Source organism: Oncorhynchus clarkii, chromosome 1 (assembly GCF_045791955.1).
Source record: "Oncorhynchus clarkii lewisi isolate Uvic-CL-2024 chromosome 1, UVic_Ocla_1.0, whole genome shotgun sequence".
Lineage (NCBI taxonomy): Eukaryota > Metazoa > Chordata > Actinopteri > Salmoniformes > Salmonidae > Oncorhynchus > Oncorhynchus clarkii.
In genome coordinates, this window is record NC_092147.1 from 11,161,951 (window position 1) to 11,178,766 (window position 16,816).

The following is a 16,816-nucleotide window of genomic DNA, read 5'->3' on the forward strand; positions in this document are numbered from 1 at the left end:
AGGTATACCTGCTGGAGCGCATGGTGACCAGCAAGCTGAGATAAGGGGGACTTTACCTAGCAGGGTCTTGTAGATGACATGGAGCCAGTGGGTTTGGCGATGAGTATGAAGCGAGGGCCAGCCAATGAGAGCATACAGGTCGCAATGGTGGGTAGTATATGGGGCTTTGGTGACAAAACGGATGGCTCTGTGATAGACTGCATCCAATATGTTGAGTAGGGTATTGGAGGCTATTTTGTAAATGACATCGCCAAAGTCGAGGATTGGTAGGATGGTCAGTTTTACAAGGGTATGTTTGTCAGCATGAGTGAAGGATGCTTTGTTGCGAAATAGGAAGCCAATTCTAGATTTAACTTTGGATTGGAGATGTTTGATGTGGGTCTGGAAGGAGAGTTTACAGTCTAACCAGACACCTAGGTATTTGTAGTTGTCCACGTATTCTAAGTCAGAGCCGTCCAGAGTAGTGATGTTGGACAGGCGGGCAGGTGCAGGCAGCGATCGGTTGAAGAGCATGCATTTAGTTTTACTTGTATTTAAGAGCAATTGGAGGCCACGGAAGGAGAGTTGTATGGCATTGAAGCTTGCCTGGAGGGTTGTTAATACAGTGTCCAAAGAAGGGCCAGAAGTATACAGAATGGTGTCATCTGCGTAGAGGTGGATCAGAGACTCACCAGCATCATTGATGTATACAGAGAAGAGAGTCGGTCCAAGAATTGAACCCTGTGGCACCCCCATAGAGACTGCCAGAGGTCCGGACAGCAGACCCTCCGATTTGACACACTGAACTCTATCAGAGAAGTAGTTGGTGAACCAGGCGAGGCAATCATTTGAGAAACCAAGGTTGTCGAGTCTGCCGATGAGGATGTGGTGATTGACAGTCGAAAGCCTTGGCCAGAACAATGAATATGGCTGCACAGTAATGTTTCTTATCGATGGCGGTTAAGATATCGTTTAGGACCTTGAGTGTGGCTGAGGTGCACCCATGACCAGCTCTGAAACCAGATTGCATAGCAGAGAGGGTATGGTGAGATTCTAAATGGTCGGTAATCTGTTTGTTGACTTGGCTTCCGAAGACCTTAGAAAGGCAGGGTAGGATAGATATAGGTCTGTAGCAGTTTGGGTCAAGAGTGTCCCCCCCCTTTGAAAAGGGGGATGACCGCAGCTGCTTTCCAATCTTTGGGAATCTCAGACGACACGAGAGAAAGGTTGAACAGGCTAGTAATAGGGGTGGCAACAATTTCGGCAGATAATTTTAGAAAGAAAGGGTCCAGATTGTCTAGCCCGGCTGATTTGTAGGGGTCCAGATTTTGCAGCGCTTTCAGAACATCAGCTGACTGGATTTGGGAGAAGGAGAAATGGGGAAGGCTTGGGCGAGTTGCTGTGGGGGGTGCAGTGCTGTTGACCAGGGTAGGGGTAGCCAGGTGGAAAGCATGGCCAGCCGTAGAAAAATGCTTATTGAAATTCTCAATTATAATGGATTCATCAGTGGTGACCGAGTTTCCTAATTTCAGTGCAGTGGGCAGCTGGGAAGAGGTATTCTTATTCTCCATTGACTTTACAGTGTCCCAGAACTTTTTTGAGTTAGTGTTGCAGGAAGCAAATTTCTGCTTGAAAAACATACATACGTTGTTTCCCCGCTTTTTATGGAAACCCAAAGCACGCCGTGTCCGTTGTGCTGGCACAGCACCGTGGAGATACAGATTTGTTTTGCGCCAACCTGTCACGCTATTTTTATATAGAGGCATAACACTAAGACGGAAGGGGTTAACGTTTTAATTGAGGGGGCTACGCCGCTTGTGCCCAGTGTGATGAGTAATTCAGTTTATAAGCTTAGGAAAAGCCTATTCATTTTTAGTTTATTTACTTGTCACAACATATTAAATTCACAGTGTCTAATCAAACTCCAGTCCATGATCACATTTGACTGTAATTTGAAATTGACACTCAACACATCAGCTATGGGTCGAAACATGATGGGAGTTAAATGAACGATGAATCATATGAAATAATTGCACTTGTCAGAAAACCCCTATGTTGATTGAATAATTGTGCGTGAAATCAAATGTGCAACTTTGGAATAAATTGCCTTTCAAAGTAATAATCAAATGTGTGTGGGAGTGGGGCAGCCTCCCCCTAAAAATCAATAATAGCTAATTACTGGATACTTCTTTGTGGAAATAAGAAGGTTAGGTTCAATTATAAAAATGCGATTTCATATCCCCTGTTTCCCTCTGAGAGAGGGGGGGTAATTGGCCAACTTCTGGAAAGAGACTGCCGGAATCAGAGAGAGAACCTAGGCACTAGGACCCTGCAGGTGCCTCTCTGTGATATTTCAGCAATGTTCAGTGCGCTCGGACGACTCGCTTCAGCAGTGGTGATACGGTAGCTGCAGCAGCGTCCCTGACGCGCTGCCCACCCTCCACTCTCAGCAGGGGAGAATTACGAAATTCTTGGTTTGAGACCCAACCGCCAGCCCACGGTCCTCGAAGAAAGCTACTTTTGTTTACCATCCCATGGCTTCATCCGTGAGTGGAACGGAGGAGGTGCGCGTGTCGGCGTTGACACCGCTGAAGTTGGTGGGCTTGGTGTGCGTCTTCCTTGCGCTCTGCCTGGATATCGGGGCGGTGTTGAGCCCCGCGTGGGTAACGGCGTATAACCAGTACTACCTGTCTCTGTGGGAGTCCTGCTGGAAGCCTGTCAACTCGGACACATGGCAGTGCAACACAACGCTCGAGACTGGTGAGAGAGACCTGCCTCCTGTTCACTAATGTCAATAGACCTATTACTCTTTTTACTGTTCAGAATGCACATATGCATCTATACTGTGTTTATGTTGAGGTACAAATTGATAGGGTTCTATTTTGGGGACATTTTGAGGGATATTTTTTTTGTTTGTTTCAATGCCCATGATGATATGCTATGCATCCATTGAGGAACATATGAATTCAGAGATGAAAGGGACGCCTGCGGCTGAGTCTACTGGTGCGTCAGTACAATCACTTAATTTTTTCTCTGCTCAGTAATAATTTGTTGCAGCTGAAAGGTAAAGGCAAGAGCATAATTTTTCCCATCCAGTCTCTGCTATCAAATGTATGATGGACGCTCTAAAGTTGGCTTTTCAAAGTTTTAAATAGTTTATTTCAAACTTAAAGGACTTGTTATAATTAATTATGGGCATATAAAATATCCTTGACTTGCCCTCTTTTCTATTCGCCCAACCCACCACTAAATGATGTGGGAATTTTGTCCAGCTCGGGTTTATTGGGCTTTTGTTGCCGACAAAATGAGCCTTTGTTGGGGTTCCTCTGCTGGCCAAGGAGCAAGGGCAATTTTGAGAAGCGAACTCCCCAGAGATCCAAATGCTGAGAGATTAGTAACCAGGGAAACAAGAGGCACATTCTAGAAATGCTGTTTTCCCCATTGAAAAGGGGACTTATTTTTCATCCAGCATGGAAGTTTTTGTGGAAACGAGCTGTATTTCCACACTCCACCAGGTGTTCAATGCACTTTTTTATCTAGTGTGTTGGCTGCAGATAGTGTGCTGTGCAGTCAATGAATAAGTGTTTTTGTTTGTCTGAATACACTGTTTTTGTTTATGTGATGAGTATCCTAACTGAGGGGTCATTTTGGCACCGCTCTTCTCTCCTGTCACTCTGAGACAAAGTGCAGCTTGATTCCTTATAAAGACATGGAGTCTCTGTGTCACTAGCAGCCAGCATACCACAGTAACTGCACACAGCAAACTGCCTATTTCCTCAGTTTGGCCTTGCACTAGACTTAGGGATCAATTTGACTCACAGTAATCAGTCAGTCTCTCTCCCCAATATCTAAGTTTCCTCAGTGTCATGCCCAGGGTATTAAACAAATTGTGTTTGTATTGTATTTACCCGGGTGGTGCACTTAATAACACGTTCTGCTGAGTTGTTGTGTATAGATGTGTATTCAGGGCCTACAAGCAGGTTGGTACACTCAGTAAGGAGTTCTGCTGGGTTGTTGTGTATAGATGTCTATTCAGGGCCTACAAGCAGGTTGGTACACTCAGTAAGGAGTTCTGCAGGGTTGTTGTTGTGTATAGATGTGTATTCAGGGCCTACAAGCAGGTTGGTACACTCAGTAAGGAGTTCTGCAGGGTTGTTGTTGTGTATAGATGTGTATTCAGGGCCTACAAGCAGGTTGGTACACTCAGTAAGGAGTTCTGCAGGGTTGTTGTGTATAGATGTGTATTCAGGGCCTACAAGCAGGTTGGTACACTCAGTAAGGAGTTCTGCTGGGTTGTTGTGTATAGATGTCTATTCAGGGCCTACAAGCAGGTTGGTACACTCAGTAAGGAGTTCTGCAGGGTTGTTGTTGTGTATAGATGTCTATTCAGGGCCTACAAGCAGGTTGGTACACTCAGTAAGGAGTTCTGCAGGGTTGTTGTTGTGTATAGATGTCTATTCAGGGCCTACAAGCAGGTTGGTACACTCAGTAAGGAGTTCTGCAGGGTTGTTGTTGTGTATAGATGTCTATTCAGGGCCTACAAGCAGGTTGGTACACTCAGTAAGGAGTTCTGCTGGGTTGTTGTGTATAGATGTCTATTCAGGGCCTACAAGCAGGTTGGTACACTCAGTAAGGAGTTCTGCAAGGTTGTTGTTGTGTATAGATGTGTATTCAGGGCCTACAAGCAGGTTGGTACACTCAGTAAGGAGTTCTGCTGGGTTGTTGTGTATAGATGTGTATTCAGGGCCTACAAGCAGGTTGGTACACTCAGTAAGGAGTTCTGCTGGGTTGTTGTGTATAGATGTCTATTCAGGGCCTACAAGCAGGTTGGTACACTCAGTAAGGAGTTCTGCTGGGTTGTTGTGTATAGATGTCTATTCAGGGCCTACAAGCAGGTTGGTACACTCAGTAAGGAGTTCTGCTGGGTTGTTGTGTATAGATGTGTATTCAGGGCCTACAAGCAGGTTGGTACACTCAGTAAGGAGTTCTGCTGGGTTGTTGTGTATAGATGTGTATTCAGGGCCTACAAGCAGGTTGGTACACTCAGTAAGGAGTTCTGCTGGGTTGCTGTGTATAGATGTGTATTCAGGGCCTACAAGCAGGTTGGTACACTCAGTAAGGAGTTCTGCTGGGTTGTTGTGTATAGATGTGTATTCAGGGCCTACAAGCAGGTTGGTACACTCAGTAAGGAGTTCTGCAGGGTTGACGTGCATGCATAGATGTGCATACCATTAAAGATGCAGTGCAGGAATTTAAGCACTTACAAGTTCCTAACATATCATCTAAAATAAATGACGTAGTACACAATTGTGCACAATTTTCAGGGGAGCCATTTTGGCTCGTGAGCACTACTTTCAAAACTACTGTCTGAGAATATACAAAACCTCTGGGGTATCCCTTTTTAATGCAGAAGACATGTACATGGGTAACATTTGGATATTACACTCAATCACACATTCTCTATCTATCTCGCTCTCACACACACACACACCCAGGTGTAGACAGTCTCAGGGGTGTGAGACATTTTGCGCTGATGCCAAGCCAGTGAGAGAGGAGAAACGAATGTGGAGTGAGTGTGTGAGTGCACTTAGCAGACACTACTCATCACTATTAGCGCTGATCTCAGTCCAGTCAGAGGTGAAGAAACTCTCCATAGTCTCCAGGTTCTGATCTGACACAGTTAATCCCCCTTATTGTCTCAGGCCGAGAGTGGCCCTGAAGGGATGCATAAAAAAAATCCAGATAAAAAAAAAAATAGAGATGACAGCTCCTGAAATGCACATAGGGAGATGTAATTAATGATCAGATTGGATCTCGCTAATCTCCATTTCCATCGATCATCATACAGAACCTAATCTGCAGCCCAAATAGCACCCTATTCCCTATACTGTTTTTGACCAGAGCTCAGAAGTAGCCCACTACATAAGGAATAGGGTGTAATTTGGGACGCAGTCCTATATTAAAAGTTAGCGCTTCCTGTCCTTCTAGCACCGAGACTCCTGGCTGTATTTTTCTCACGCAGTATGTGTGTCTGTTCTAAATCTCTGAGCTTCTACAATGAGTTTCTGTATCCTGCTGTTACATAACTGATTGAGACTGATAACCACTGCAGTGGTTCCTGCAATTTCAGCCTTAGGATTTTTCTATTGGAATCCAATAGAAGTTTTTGACTATCAGATTTTAGAACCATTCCTAATATGATACATTTTGGAACCAATCCTATATGATTTTATCCTATAGGACAGGTTCCAAAATCTGATAGGATTCCAATACGAGAATCCAATAGAAAAACCCTATCGGATGCTATAAAATAGAATCCCAGAGGAGCCCAATAGGACTGGTTCCAAAATTTGATATGATTGAATCACTCCCATATTGCGGTGGTGTGTTGAAGAGGTTTGTTTACAGAATGGCACTTGTCCGGTTCAAGAAAGGGGAAACAAAATCCAAGCCCGGTTCAGAGTACTTCACTTACAAACCCCCAAAAATCTTTTCGATAATCATTCAATTATATTTTGTGACTAAACTTGGTTTTAGCTCGCGGGTACAGGAATCACTCAAGGAAGTTCTTCCTCTTTTAAGCCGTCCTTTGTCTCTCAATGTCCTCTTCTGTACTTTTATCCTTTCTTCGTTCTAGATTTCTCCTTTCTTTGTCCCTCCTCCCTCCATTGTTTTCTTCGTGTGTAACTGCCCCCGTCCCTTCACCTGCGACGGTAATAAGGTGTTCGGGGAATCCTGTAACGTTGGAGGAGATTCCTGGAGTGGGAATCTCTTCTAACCAGTGATATAGAAATGATCGGATTCAGTGTGTCCTTTGAATAGTCTTAGTTTAAACAATGTAAACACACCAACAGTCTGCCATCATTCTATTGATTTCGATATGATGAGTTAACAAAATAGTGTTGCATTTAGCTTTAGGCGTTGGCGACATACTTGAAACAATGCAACAATCCACATTGTAGCTGTCTTATAAAAGTTGTCCTGTAACCAGTGATATACAGTAAATATTCCCAGATTCCGTATGTTTAAAACAATTTTTTTTAGTAAGGTTAGTTTGAACAGGGCGTGCAACCGTTCTGTTCATTTCAATGTGATATCAAAATGAGTGCTTGTCAAATAAGTGTTGCGGTTGCGTTCTCTTTCCGTCTAGGCCACATCCCCAAATCAAAATGCATCACTCCAAAGTGTAGCTGCTTGTCTCCAACAGGTGTTTCCAGGTTCCATGTGTTTTTGAGTTAGTTTCAGCAGCGCATGCAATTCGATTTCTCCTCTAATCAATATGAGTGATTTAATTGGCACTTGTCAAAACAACATGGTGCGTATGCAGTTTATAAGGTGCTCCAAAAAAGTAATAATACAAGTAATATGATTACTATTGTGGCACATGTATGTGTAGGTAGTGGACTACATTGTATGTTTAGGTTTTCAAAACTGTTTATTGATGATTGATTTGGACACGACAAAACTGTGTTTTGACATTAGGCTATTTTTCAAAAGTTATTGTAACGGGAAGAGGCAACAGCATTATTTTCAACTTATGTTTTAGGAATTTAAATGGAACTTTCAACATTACTTTCCTATAGTATTTAATTAGGTAACAACTGCTGAATGAGTCCAACAACGTGATGTGATTGATTTATTTAGATTTACCAGAAATCATGAAAACGGGGTTGACTTTCCTATTATAAAGGCACATATATTTAGCAATAACAAACAAGATAAACATTTCTCATTTACTATAAAAATACAGTGACTCGAAAATAACATAGAAATGGCTTCAACATAGCTAGCTAGAGTTGAGCTGACAGCCGTTTTGCACTGTTTCACTGTGGTTTTAGTCATCAATCTAGCAAGAGGGCAATATTGTATTAATGTAGTGTTTCCCCCCTAGAAAGTTATGACGTTTGGCTTTTACCTGGACTTGTTTATTTATATCTGAGAAAAATAACACTTTTCAACCCGTATGTTCTAGTATACAATCCAAGTGTAATAAAACGTATACAAATATGATTAAATATATATATATATATTCAATAATGAATCCTTTTCATACTGTATAATATGTCCATATATAGTTCTACCCAAAATACTTACTTACTTGCGAAAGTATTCGGCCCCCTTGAACTTTGCGACCTTTTGCCACATTTCAGGCTTCAAACATAAAGATATAAAACTATATTTTTTTGTGAAGAATCAAGTGGGACACAATCATGAAGTGGAACGACATTTATTGGATATTTCAAACTTTTTTAACAAATCAAAAACTGAAAAATTGGGCGTGCAAAATTATTCAGCCCCTTTACTTTCAGTGCAGCAAACTCTCTCCAGAAGTTCAGTGAGGATCTCTGAATGATCCAATGTTGACCTAAATGACTAATGATGATAAATACAATCCACCTGTGTGTAATCAAGTCTCCGTATAAATGCACCTGCACTGTGATAGTCTCAGAGGTCCGTTAAAAGCGCAGAGAGCATCATGAAGAACAAGGAACACACCAGGCAGGTCCGAGATACTGTTGTGAAGAAGTTTAAAGCCGGATTTGGATACAAAAAGATTTCCCAAGCTTTAAACATCCCAAGGAGCACTGTGCAAGCGATAATATTGAAATTGGAAGGAGTATCAGACCACTGCAAATCTACCAAGACCTGGCCGTCCCTCTAAACTTTCAGCTCATACAAGGAGAAGACTGATCAGAGATGCAGCCAAGAGGCCCATGATCACTCTGGATGAACTGCAGAGATCTACAGCTGAGGTGGGAGACTCTGTCCATAGGACAACAATCAGTCGTATATTGCACAAATCTGGCCTTTATGGAAGAGTGGCAAGAAGAAAGCCATTTCTTAAAGATATCCATAAAAAGTGTTGTTTAAAGTTTGCCACAAGCCACCTGGGAGACACACCAAACATGTGGAAGAAGGTGCTCTGGTCAGATGAAACCAAAATGTAACTTTTTGGCAACAATGCAAAACGTTATGTTTGGCGTAAAAGCAACACAGCTCATCACCCTGAACACACCATCCCCAATGGTGGTGGCAGCATCATGGTTTGGGCCTGCTTTTCTTCAGCAGGGACAGGGAAGATGGTTCAAATTGATGGGAAGATGGATGGAGCCAAATACAGGACCATTCTGGAAGAAAACCTGATGGAGTCTGCAAAAGACCTGAGACTGGGACGGAGATTTGTCTTCCAACAAGACAATGATCCAGAACATAAAGCAAAATCTACAATGGAATGGTTCAAAAATAAACATACCCAGGTGTTAGAATGGCCAAGTCAAAGTCCAGACCTGAATCCAATCGAGAATCTGTGGAAAGAACTGAAAACTGCTGTTCACAAATGCTCTCCATCCAACCTCACTGAGCTCGAGCTGTTTTGCAAGGAGGAATGGGAAAAAATGTCAGTCTCTCGATGTGCAAAACTGATAGAGACATACCCCAAGCGACTTACAGCTGTAATCGCAGCAAAAGGTGGCGCTACAAAGTATTAACTTAAGGGGGCTGAATAATTTTGCACGCCCAATTTTTCAGTTTTTGAGATTTGTTAAAAAAGTTTGAAATATCCAATAAATGTCGTTCCACTTCATGATTGTGTCCCACTTGTTGTTGATTCTTCACAAAAAAATACAGTTTTATATCTTTATGTTTGAAGCCTGAAATGTGGCAAAAGGTCGCAAAGTTCAAGGGGGCCGAATACTTTCGCAAGGCACTGTATGACAACAAAATATAATTTATTGTGTTAAATAAAGAGAAAAAAACATTCTAATAGGATTTTGTTTGGGGGTTACAAAATCCTACAAGATTTAGCAAAAAGGATCCAATCTGATTACTTTTGATTTACAATAAGAAAAAAAGTAGTCGAATAGGATTCTGATACAAGTGACACACAATCATATAGGATTGCGAGAATCCTAAAGGGTCCAATTGCTCCCGAGTGGCACAGTGGTCTAAGACACTGCATCTCAGTGCAAGACCTGCGGTACCTGGTTCGAATCCAGGCAGCATCACATCCGGCCGTGATTGGGAGTCCCATAGGAAGGCACACAATTGGCCCAGCGTTGTCTGTGTTTGGCCGGGGTAGGCCGTCCTTGTAAATAAGAATTTGTTCTTAACTGACTTGCCTAGTTAAATAAAGGTTACATATATATATTTTTTAAAGTCATCCAATAGCAATCTGATAGAGGTGACACAAAATCCTACAGGATTGTATTGGGAAAAAATCACTAATCCTATAGGATATTTTTGACTAGGGAGTTGCGGTCTGATAGGCAGAAAATGGCCAAGATTACTGGTAGACACTATTTCTAATTATAGTGAACACAACATGTAAAGTGCTTGTTTCATGAGCTGAAATAAAATATCCCAGCCTTTCATATGTACAAAAAGCTTATTTCTCTCATCCCTGTTAATGAGCATTTCTCCTTTGCCAAGATAATCTACCTGACAGGTGTGGCACATCAAGAAGTTGATTAAACAGCATGATCAATACACAGATGCACCTTGTGCTGGGGACAATAAAAGACCACTCTAAAATGTGCTGTCTTGTCACACAACCCAATGCCAGAGATGTGTCAAGTTTTGAGGGAGCTTGCAATTGGCATGCCGACTAAAGGAAGTCTACCAGAGCTGTTGCCAGATAATTGAATGTTAATTTCTCTACCATAAGTCGCTTCCAATGTCGTTTTTAGAGAATTTGGCAGTACTTCCAACCGGCCTCACAACCCACAGACCATGTGTAACCACTCCAGCCCAGGACCTCCACATCCGGCTTCTTCACCTGCAGGATCGTCTGAGACCAGCCAACCGGACAGCTGATGAAACTTCTGCACAGACTGTCAGAAACCATCTCAGGGAAGCTCATCTGTGTGCTCGTCGTCCTCACCAGTGTCTTGATCTGGCTGCAGTTCGTCGTTGTAGCTGACTTCAGTGGGCAAATTCTCACCTTCGATGGCCACTCACACGCTGGAGAAGTGTGCTCTTCATGGATGAATCCCAGTTTCAACTGTACCGGGCAGACGGCTTGTATGGCGTTGCTTGGGCGAACGGTTTGCTGATGTCAACGTTGTGAACAGAGTGGGCAGGCAAAAGCTACGGACAATGAACACAATTGCATTTTATTGATGGCAATTTGAATGCACAGAGATATCGTGACGAGATCCTGAGGCCCATTGACGTGCCATTCATCCGGCACCATCCCCTTATGTTCCCCTATGCAACATAGCCTCATGTTGCAAGGATCTGTACACAATTCCTGGAAGCTGAAAATGTCCCAGTTCTTCCATGGCCTGTATACTCACCAGACATGACACCCATTGAGCATGTTTGGGATGCTCTGGATCGACATGTACAACAGCGTTTTCCAGTTCCTGACAATATCCAGCAACTTCGCACAGCCATTGAAGAGGATTGGGACAACATTCCACTGGCCACAATCAACAGCCTGATCAACTCTGTGAAGTAGATGTGTAGAAGCAAATGGTGGTCCCACCAGATACTGACTGGTTTTCTGATCCACACCCCTACCTTTTTTTAAAGGTATCTGTGACCAACAGATGCATATCTGTATTCCCAGTCATGTGACATCCATAGATTAGGGCCTAATGGATTTTATTTCAATTGGCTAATTTCTTCATATGAACTGTAACTCGATCTTTGAAATTATTCCATGTTGCGTTTTTATATTGTTGTTCAGTCTAGCGACAAACCGGAGTTGGGTGAAGCTCCCACGGTCGGAGAGGCAGCCAATGAGGTCACTGGAAATGAGAAGCTTCCTGTGATGACCGGACCATTTTTTTTGTAGAAGCAATATTTGGTCCATGAAGGGAATGTTTGTTTATGTTCGAGCAGCTCGACCTGTGGAATGATGTTTCCCCCCGACAAGAGTGGGAACTGTAGTTTAAGTAGCTTACACACAGTCACTTTAATCATTCCCGTCTGCCTTGCCGTAGAGGAAATGGTTTGCCATTCTGATTAAGCCACTTAGCTGTGATTGTAATGAATATTATACATCTTCTATTGGCCGTTTTAATTGATATGTCCAAGCTATTTCTAACACACATGCATCCAGGTGCACACGCACACGCACCTCTTCTAATTGAAAAACAATCTATTTTCTCTGATGGTATTTACTTTGCCATTATGCCTTTTAAGTTAATCAACTTCATAACATCCCTTGTCTGTTTACATATACCATACCCCCACCCAGCCCACAGATTGTTGATGAACAAGTCTAGACTGTTGCTCCTAACAATAAAACATCTATATCCCTCAGTGGACATGAATGGAAGCCAGTACACCTCCCAGTTAATTAAGAGTGTCTAGCAGCTAGCTATAATAGACATTTACATGTAGTCAATTAGCAGAAGCTCTTAACCAGAGAGACTTACAGCAGCAATTAAAGTGCCTTGCTCAAGGGCACATCAATATATATATATATGTATATTTTTTTTTACCTAGTCAGCTCAGGGATTTGAACCTGCAACGTTTCAGTTACTGACCCAATACTCTTATCCACTAGGCTGCCTGCCACCTCTAAGACTAAGCTTGTAAACATTCTATGGTGGAGGGTGAAGTTGCCCCACTAATGGTTAAGGTCAAGATTGGGGAAGGGTCTGGGTAGCCATTTGATTAGATGTTCAGGAGTCTTATGGCTTGGTGGTAGAAGCTGTTTAGAAGCCTCTTGGACTTAGACTTGGCTCCAGTACCGCTTGCCCTGCGGCAGCAGAGAACAATCTATGACTAGGGTGTCTGGAGTCTTTGACAATGTTTAGGGTCTTCCTCTGACACCGCCTGGTATAGAGGTACTGGATGAAATCCAGTAGTTTCTCCCCTCTGTCTCCCAGCCCCCTGTGTCTCTAGCCCCCCTCTCCTATCCTTGTTAGCATTCCAGCAAGGACAGTGTGCTATTCTAGTCTCTACTTTAGATGAGTGATTTGGAGTACTTCTTGAAACTGCTGCTGACTTTGCATTGAGCAGGCAGGAGGGACACCCATTATCCAGTCGCCCAGAGAATAACAGTCTACTTCTGCACTGGGACAGAGAGAGAGGGACACACATTATCCAGTCACCCAGAGAATAACAGTCTACTTCTGCACTGAGACAGAGAGAGGGACACACATTATCCAGTCACCCAGAGAATAACAGTCTACTTCTGCACTGGGATTCATTAAGAGGCCTAGCAGTGAGAGAGAGGGAGAGAGACAGTTTGTGTTTAGTTTTCATCCATTTTTTGCTGTGTTGGGTACAAATGTGATTTTAGTGCAGGTTTAACATTCTTGGACCATACGCCACACTGTTGACATGATCACTAGGCTAATAACCCCCATGAAAAGATTTTCCTGGCAAACCTCGGTCAGATCCTCAGAATACTCTTCCCATGAGGAATAAGAAGCCTTCTGTTACCAGATGGTGTGGGTGGAATGCCAGACTTTCATGTCGATGTCTGTGTCATTTTTCTCTGTGGCTGTGTACTTGGGCATGTCTGTGTCATTTTTCACTGTGGCTGTGTACTTGGGCATGTCTGTGAGACTTCGCATTGCAATGTTACAGACCCTCTCTCTCTCTCTATTCAATAAAATGGGGAGGTGCTTGAGTGCGTTCAGACTTATTTTTACCAATTTCTCTCTTTCAAATAGAGGTGCTACAGTGTGTTCAGTACAGATCCATAATACATAACTGAGCAGGGTTTTCTACGCTCTCTCTCTGTGCCCCCCCCCCCCCCTCCTGTCTCTCTCCCTCTCAGACTGGCAGATTGCCACGTTGGCCCTGTTGCTGGGTGGTGCTGCCCTCATCCTGTTCTCCTTCCTGGTTGCCCTGGTGTCAGTGTGTGTCGGCTCCAGGAGCCGCTGCTACAGGCCTGTCGCTGTCTTGCTGTCCGCTGCAGGTACAGTATGGCATGAATACATGCACACACATCTTCAAACAGACACACACACAGTACATGCATACTGTACACAGCACACACACACAGTTTGTTATAACTAGAGAATCTTCATTTTTCTCTGATCTTGTCATTTCATGTGCGCCGCTTCTTCTCTCTGCTTCACTCCCTTACTCTGTAACAGTGGTGCTTCAGGTCTGCAGTCTGGTCCTCTACACCATTAAGTTCATTGAAACGGTCAGCTTGAGGATAAACCACGAGTTTAACTGGGGCTATGGCCTGGCCTGGGGGGCCACCATCTTCTCCTTCGGAGGGGCCATTCTCTATTGCCTCAACCCCAAGAACTATGAAGACTACTACTAAACCCTGCAAGAGGAGAAGAGAGCCCTCTACACAACTTCATGCCCCCCCCCCCCCCCCCCCGGGCTATGCTCTGAACTTAGTCTGTTTTATGTAACTGGTAGAGAAAATAAATATTCACAGAAAAAATGTTGGCGAATTAACAACAGTAGTGTCTATAGGTTCCATTCAGACCATCATACAATTGTCCTGTACCAGATGGTTGGCTCACAGGCTTAAAGGGACACTCTTACTCATATTATGATGTTGTGTTCTCTCTGCCTGTGCTGTGACTGATGTCTGCTATAGGCTAAGTGGTAAGGCTGAAGAGCCAATCAAACAGTTCAATGGAATCCTAATGTCCAATAAGATACATCAGTGAAACCATGACAGGTCCGCTTTATGATAGGAACTTCAGCAGGAGTTGGCAGGCACAATGCTTTGTTATTAATGACCAATCAAAGAAGGGACCGGTGAGAGTGCTGGACATAGACCAATCAGAGAGCAGAAGGATAGTCCAGGTGGACAGATTGATCTTGAGGAGGAAAGAAGTAGAATACGAGACTCACCTAAGGAAAGGAATCAAGGATGCATACCTTCACCCCCACTAACATACTGGACAAAAATACAAACGCAACAGTTTCAAGGATTTTACTGAGTTACAGTTCGTATAAGGAAATATGTCAACTTTAATTAATTAATTAGGCCCTAATATATGGATTTCATATGACTGCAGGGGAGCAGCCATGCGTGAGCTGGGAGGGCATAGGTCCACCCACTGTGGAGCCAGGCCCAGCCAATCTGAATGAGTTTTTCTCCACAAAAGGGCTTTATTACAGATGGAAATACTCCTCAGTTTCATCAGCTGTCCAGGTGTCTGGTCTCAGATGATCTTGCAGGTGAAGAAGCCGGATGTGGAGGTCCTGGGCTGGCGTGGTTACACATGGTCTGTGATTTGGGCATACTGCCAAATTCTCTAAAATTAAGTTGTAGGTTGCTTATGGTAGAGGAATTAACATTAAATTATCTGGCAACCGCTCTAGTAGAAATTCCTGCAGTCCGCAAGCCAATTACACGCTCCCTCAACTTGAGAGATCTGTGTGTATTGTGCGACAAAACTGCACATTTTAGAGTGGCCTTTTAAAGTCCCCAGCACAAGGTGCACCTGTGTAATGATCATGCCGTTTAATCAGCTTGATATACCACACCTGTCAGGTGTATCTTGGCAAAGGAGAAATGCTCACTAACAGGGATGTAAACACATTTGTGCATAAAATTGGAGCGAGATAAGCTTTTTGTGTATGAAAAATTACTGAGATCTTTTATTTCAGCTCATGAAACATGGGACCAACACTTTACATGTCGCGTTTATATTTTTGTTCAGTATATTTGATTACCTTTGTCTTTATTTCATCTGTGGTAATCTAAAAGAGGACTGGATGGGTTCAGGCAGGCAACATAGGCATTTAACTAGTGGTTTTCTTTCACATGAAGGGGAGGTGACAAGGAGAGGAAGCCACTATAGACTATTGGTACACGCCCCAATGCCACAAACAAGAGATGGTATAATTGGTTAGGCCAGAGGCCACGACACATTCCAGGCAAAGTATTACTGGTTAAACATTAGCTCAGGCTACACACAACCATTAAGTAGCGGTAAGGCATAATCTAAGACTGTGCGGCCTAACCCCAGCTGTGCCGGGTTCAGATAACAGCAGTTGATATGTAACTATGTACAGTAGTTTGAGTTGGTTTTGTGTTAAATGCTTTAATATAGTGTAGTAGATAAGGTGTATGAAGAAGGCAATTGACCAGTGTTGTAGTGTGTGGGGCCTGAAGTGATATGATCAAACAGCCAGGGGAGGACGGCTCATAATGGCTGGAACGGCATCAAACCATGTGTTTGACGTATTTCATACCACTCCGCTCCTGCCGTTACCCCATCCTCCCCAATTAAGGTGCCACCAACCACGTTTGCACTCACATACTTCCCATGTGATGCCTCTTGGGCCACACTAGATGTCTCCCAAATGGCACCCTATTCCCTATATAGTTCACTACTGACAAGGGGCCCTGGTCAAAAGTAGTGCACTATGTGAGGAATAGGGTGCCATTTGGGACACAGTAGAGCTTACGTACAAAGTCCTCTTAATACTGCACTATTATAGAAAATGTTTTGAATATACTCTCATCCATAACTTAAAATGAAAGTCTTTACATTAAAAATACATGTCAATGAAGAGAGTAGGAACGCTCGAGGTAGAAATGTGGGAGTGTAAAGGAGTAACGAGGTGTGTGTGCTGAGAGTGACTCAACATCTGCATTGCCTGCTGTTTGGGGTTTTAGGCTGGGTTTCTGTACAGCACTTTGTGACATCAGCTGAAGTAAGAAGGGCTTTATAAATCCATTTGATTGCTGATGTGTGTCTGATGCCTACTGCTTTGTTTACTAATACAATAAACTGGCCATGAAAAAGACTTGCGTGTTTAATTTGCATTAGGGGACAACCCAGTCAAAGCAAGCAGTAGCGCATTCAAGGCCCAGTGCAGTCTAAATCTAGATTCTGTGTTTTACATACATTTCCACACAAGGTTGGAATAATACTGTGAAATTGTGAAAATG

General features: G+C 43.2%; 1 protein-coding gene across 2 annotated transcripts; it reads left to right on the forward strand.

Annotated features, from left to right (window-relative positions):
- Positions 1 to 2,288: 2,288 nt before the first annotated feature.
- On the forward strand, positions 2,289 to 16,669 carry LOC139421090 (transmembrane protein 47-like). 2 transcript variants are annotated; one of them, XR_011635592.1, is made up of 4 exons: positions 2,289 to 2,739; positions 13,718 to 13,858; positions 14,040 to 16,189; positions 16,301 to 16,669. XR_011635592.1 is itself a non-coding variant. In XM_071171712.1 (3 exons), the coding sequence occupies exons 1-3, from the start codon at positions 2,514 to 2,516 to the stop codon at positions 14,216 to 14,218; spliced, it is 546 nt and encodes a 181-aa protein (XP_071027813.1). In that variant the 5' UTR covers positions 2,348 to 2,513; the 3' UTR covers positions 14,219 to 16,669. The 2 variants fall into 2 exon arrangements, 1 of the variants encoding a protein (XP_071027813.1); XM_071171712.1 differs by having other exon boundaries at positions 2,348 to 2,739; positions 14,040 to 16,669.
- Positions 16,670 to 16,816: the final 147 nt, after the last annotated feature.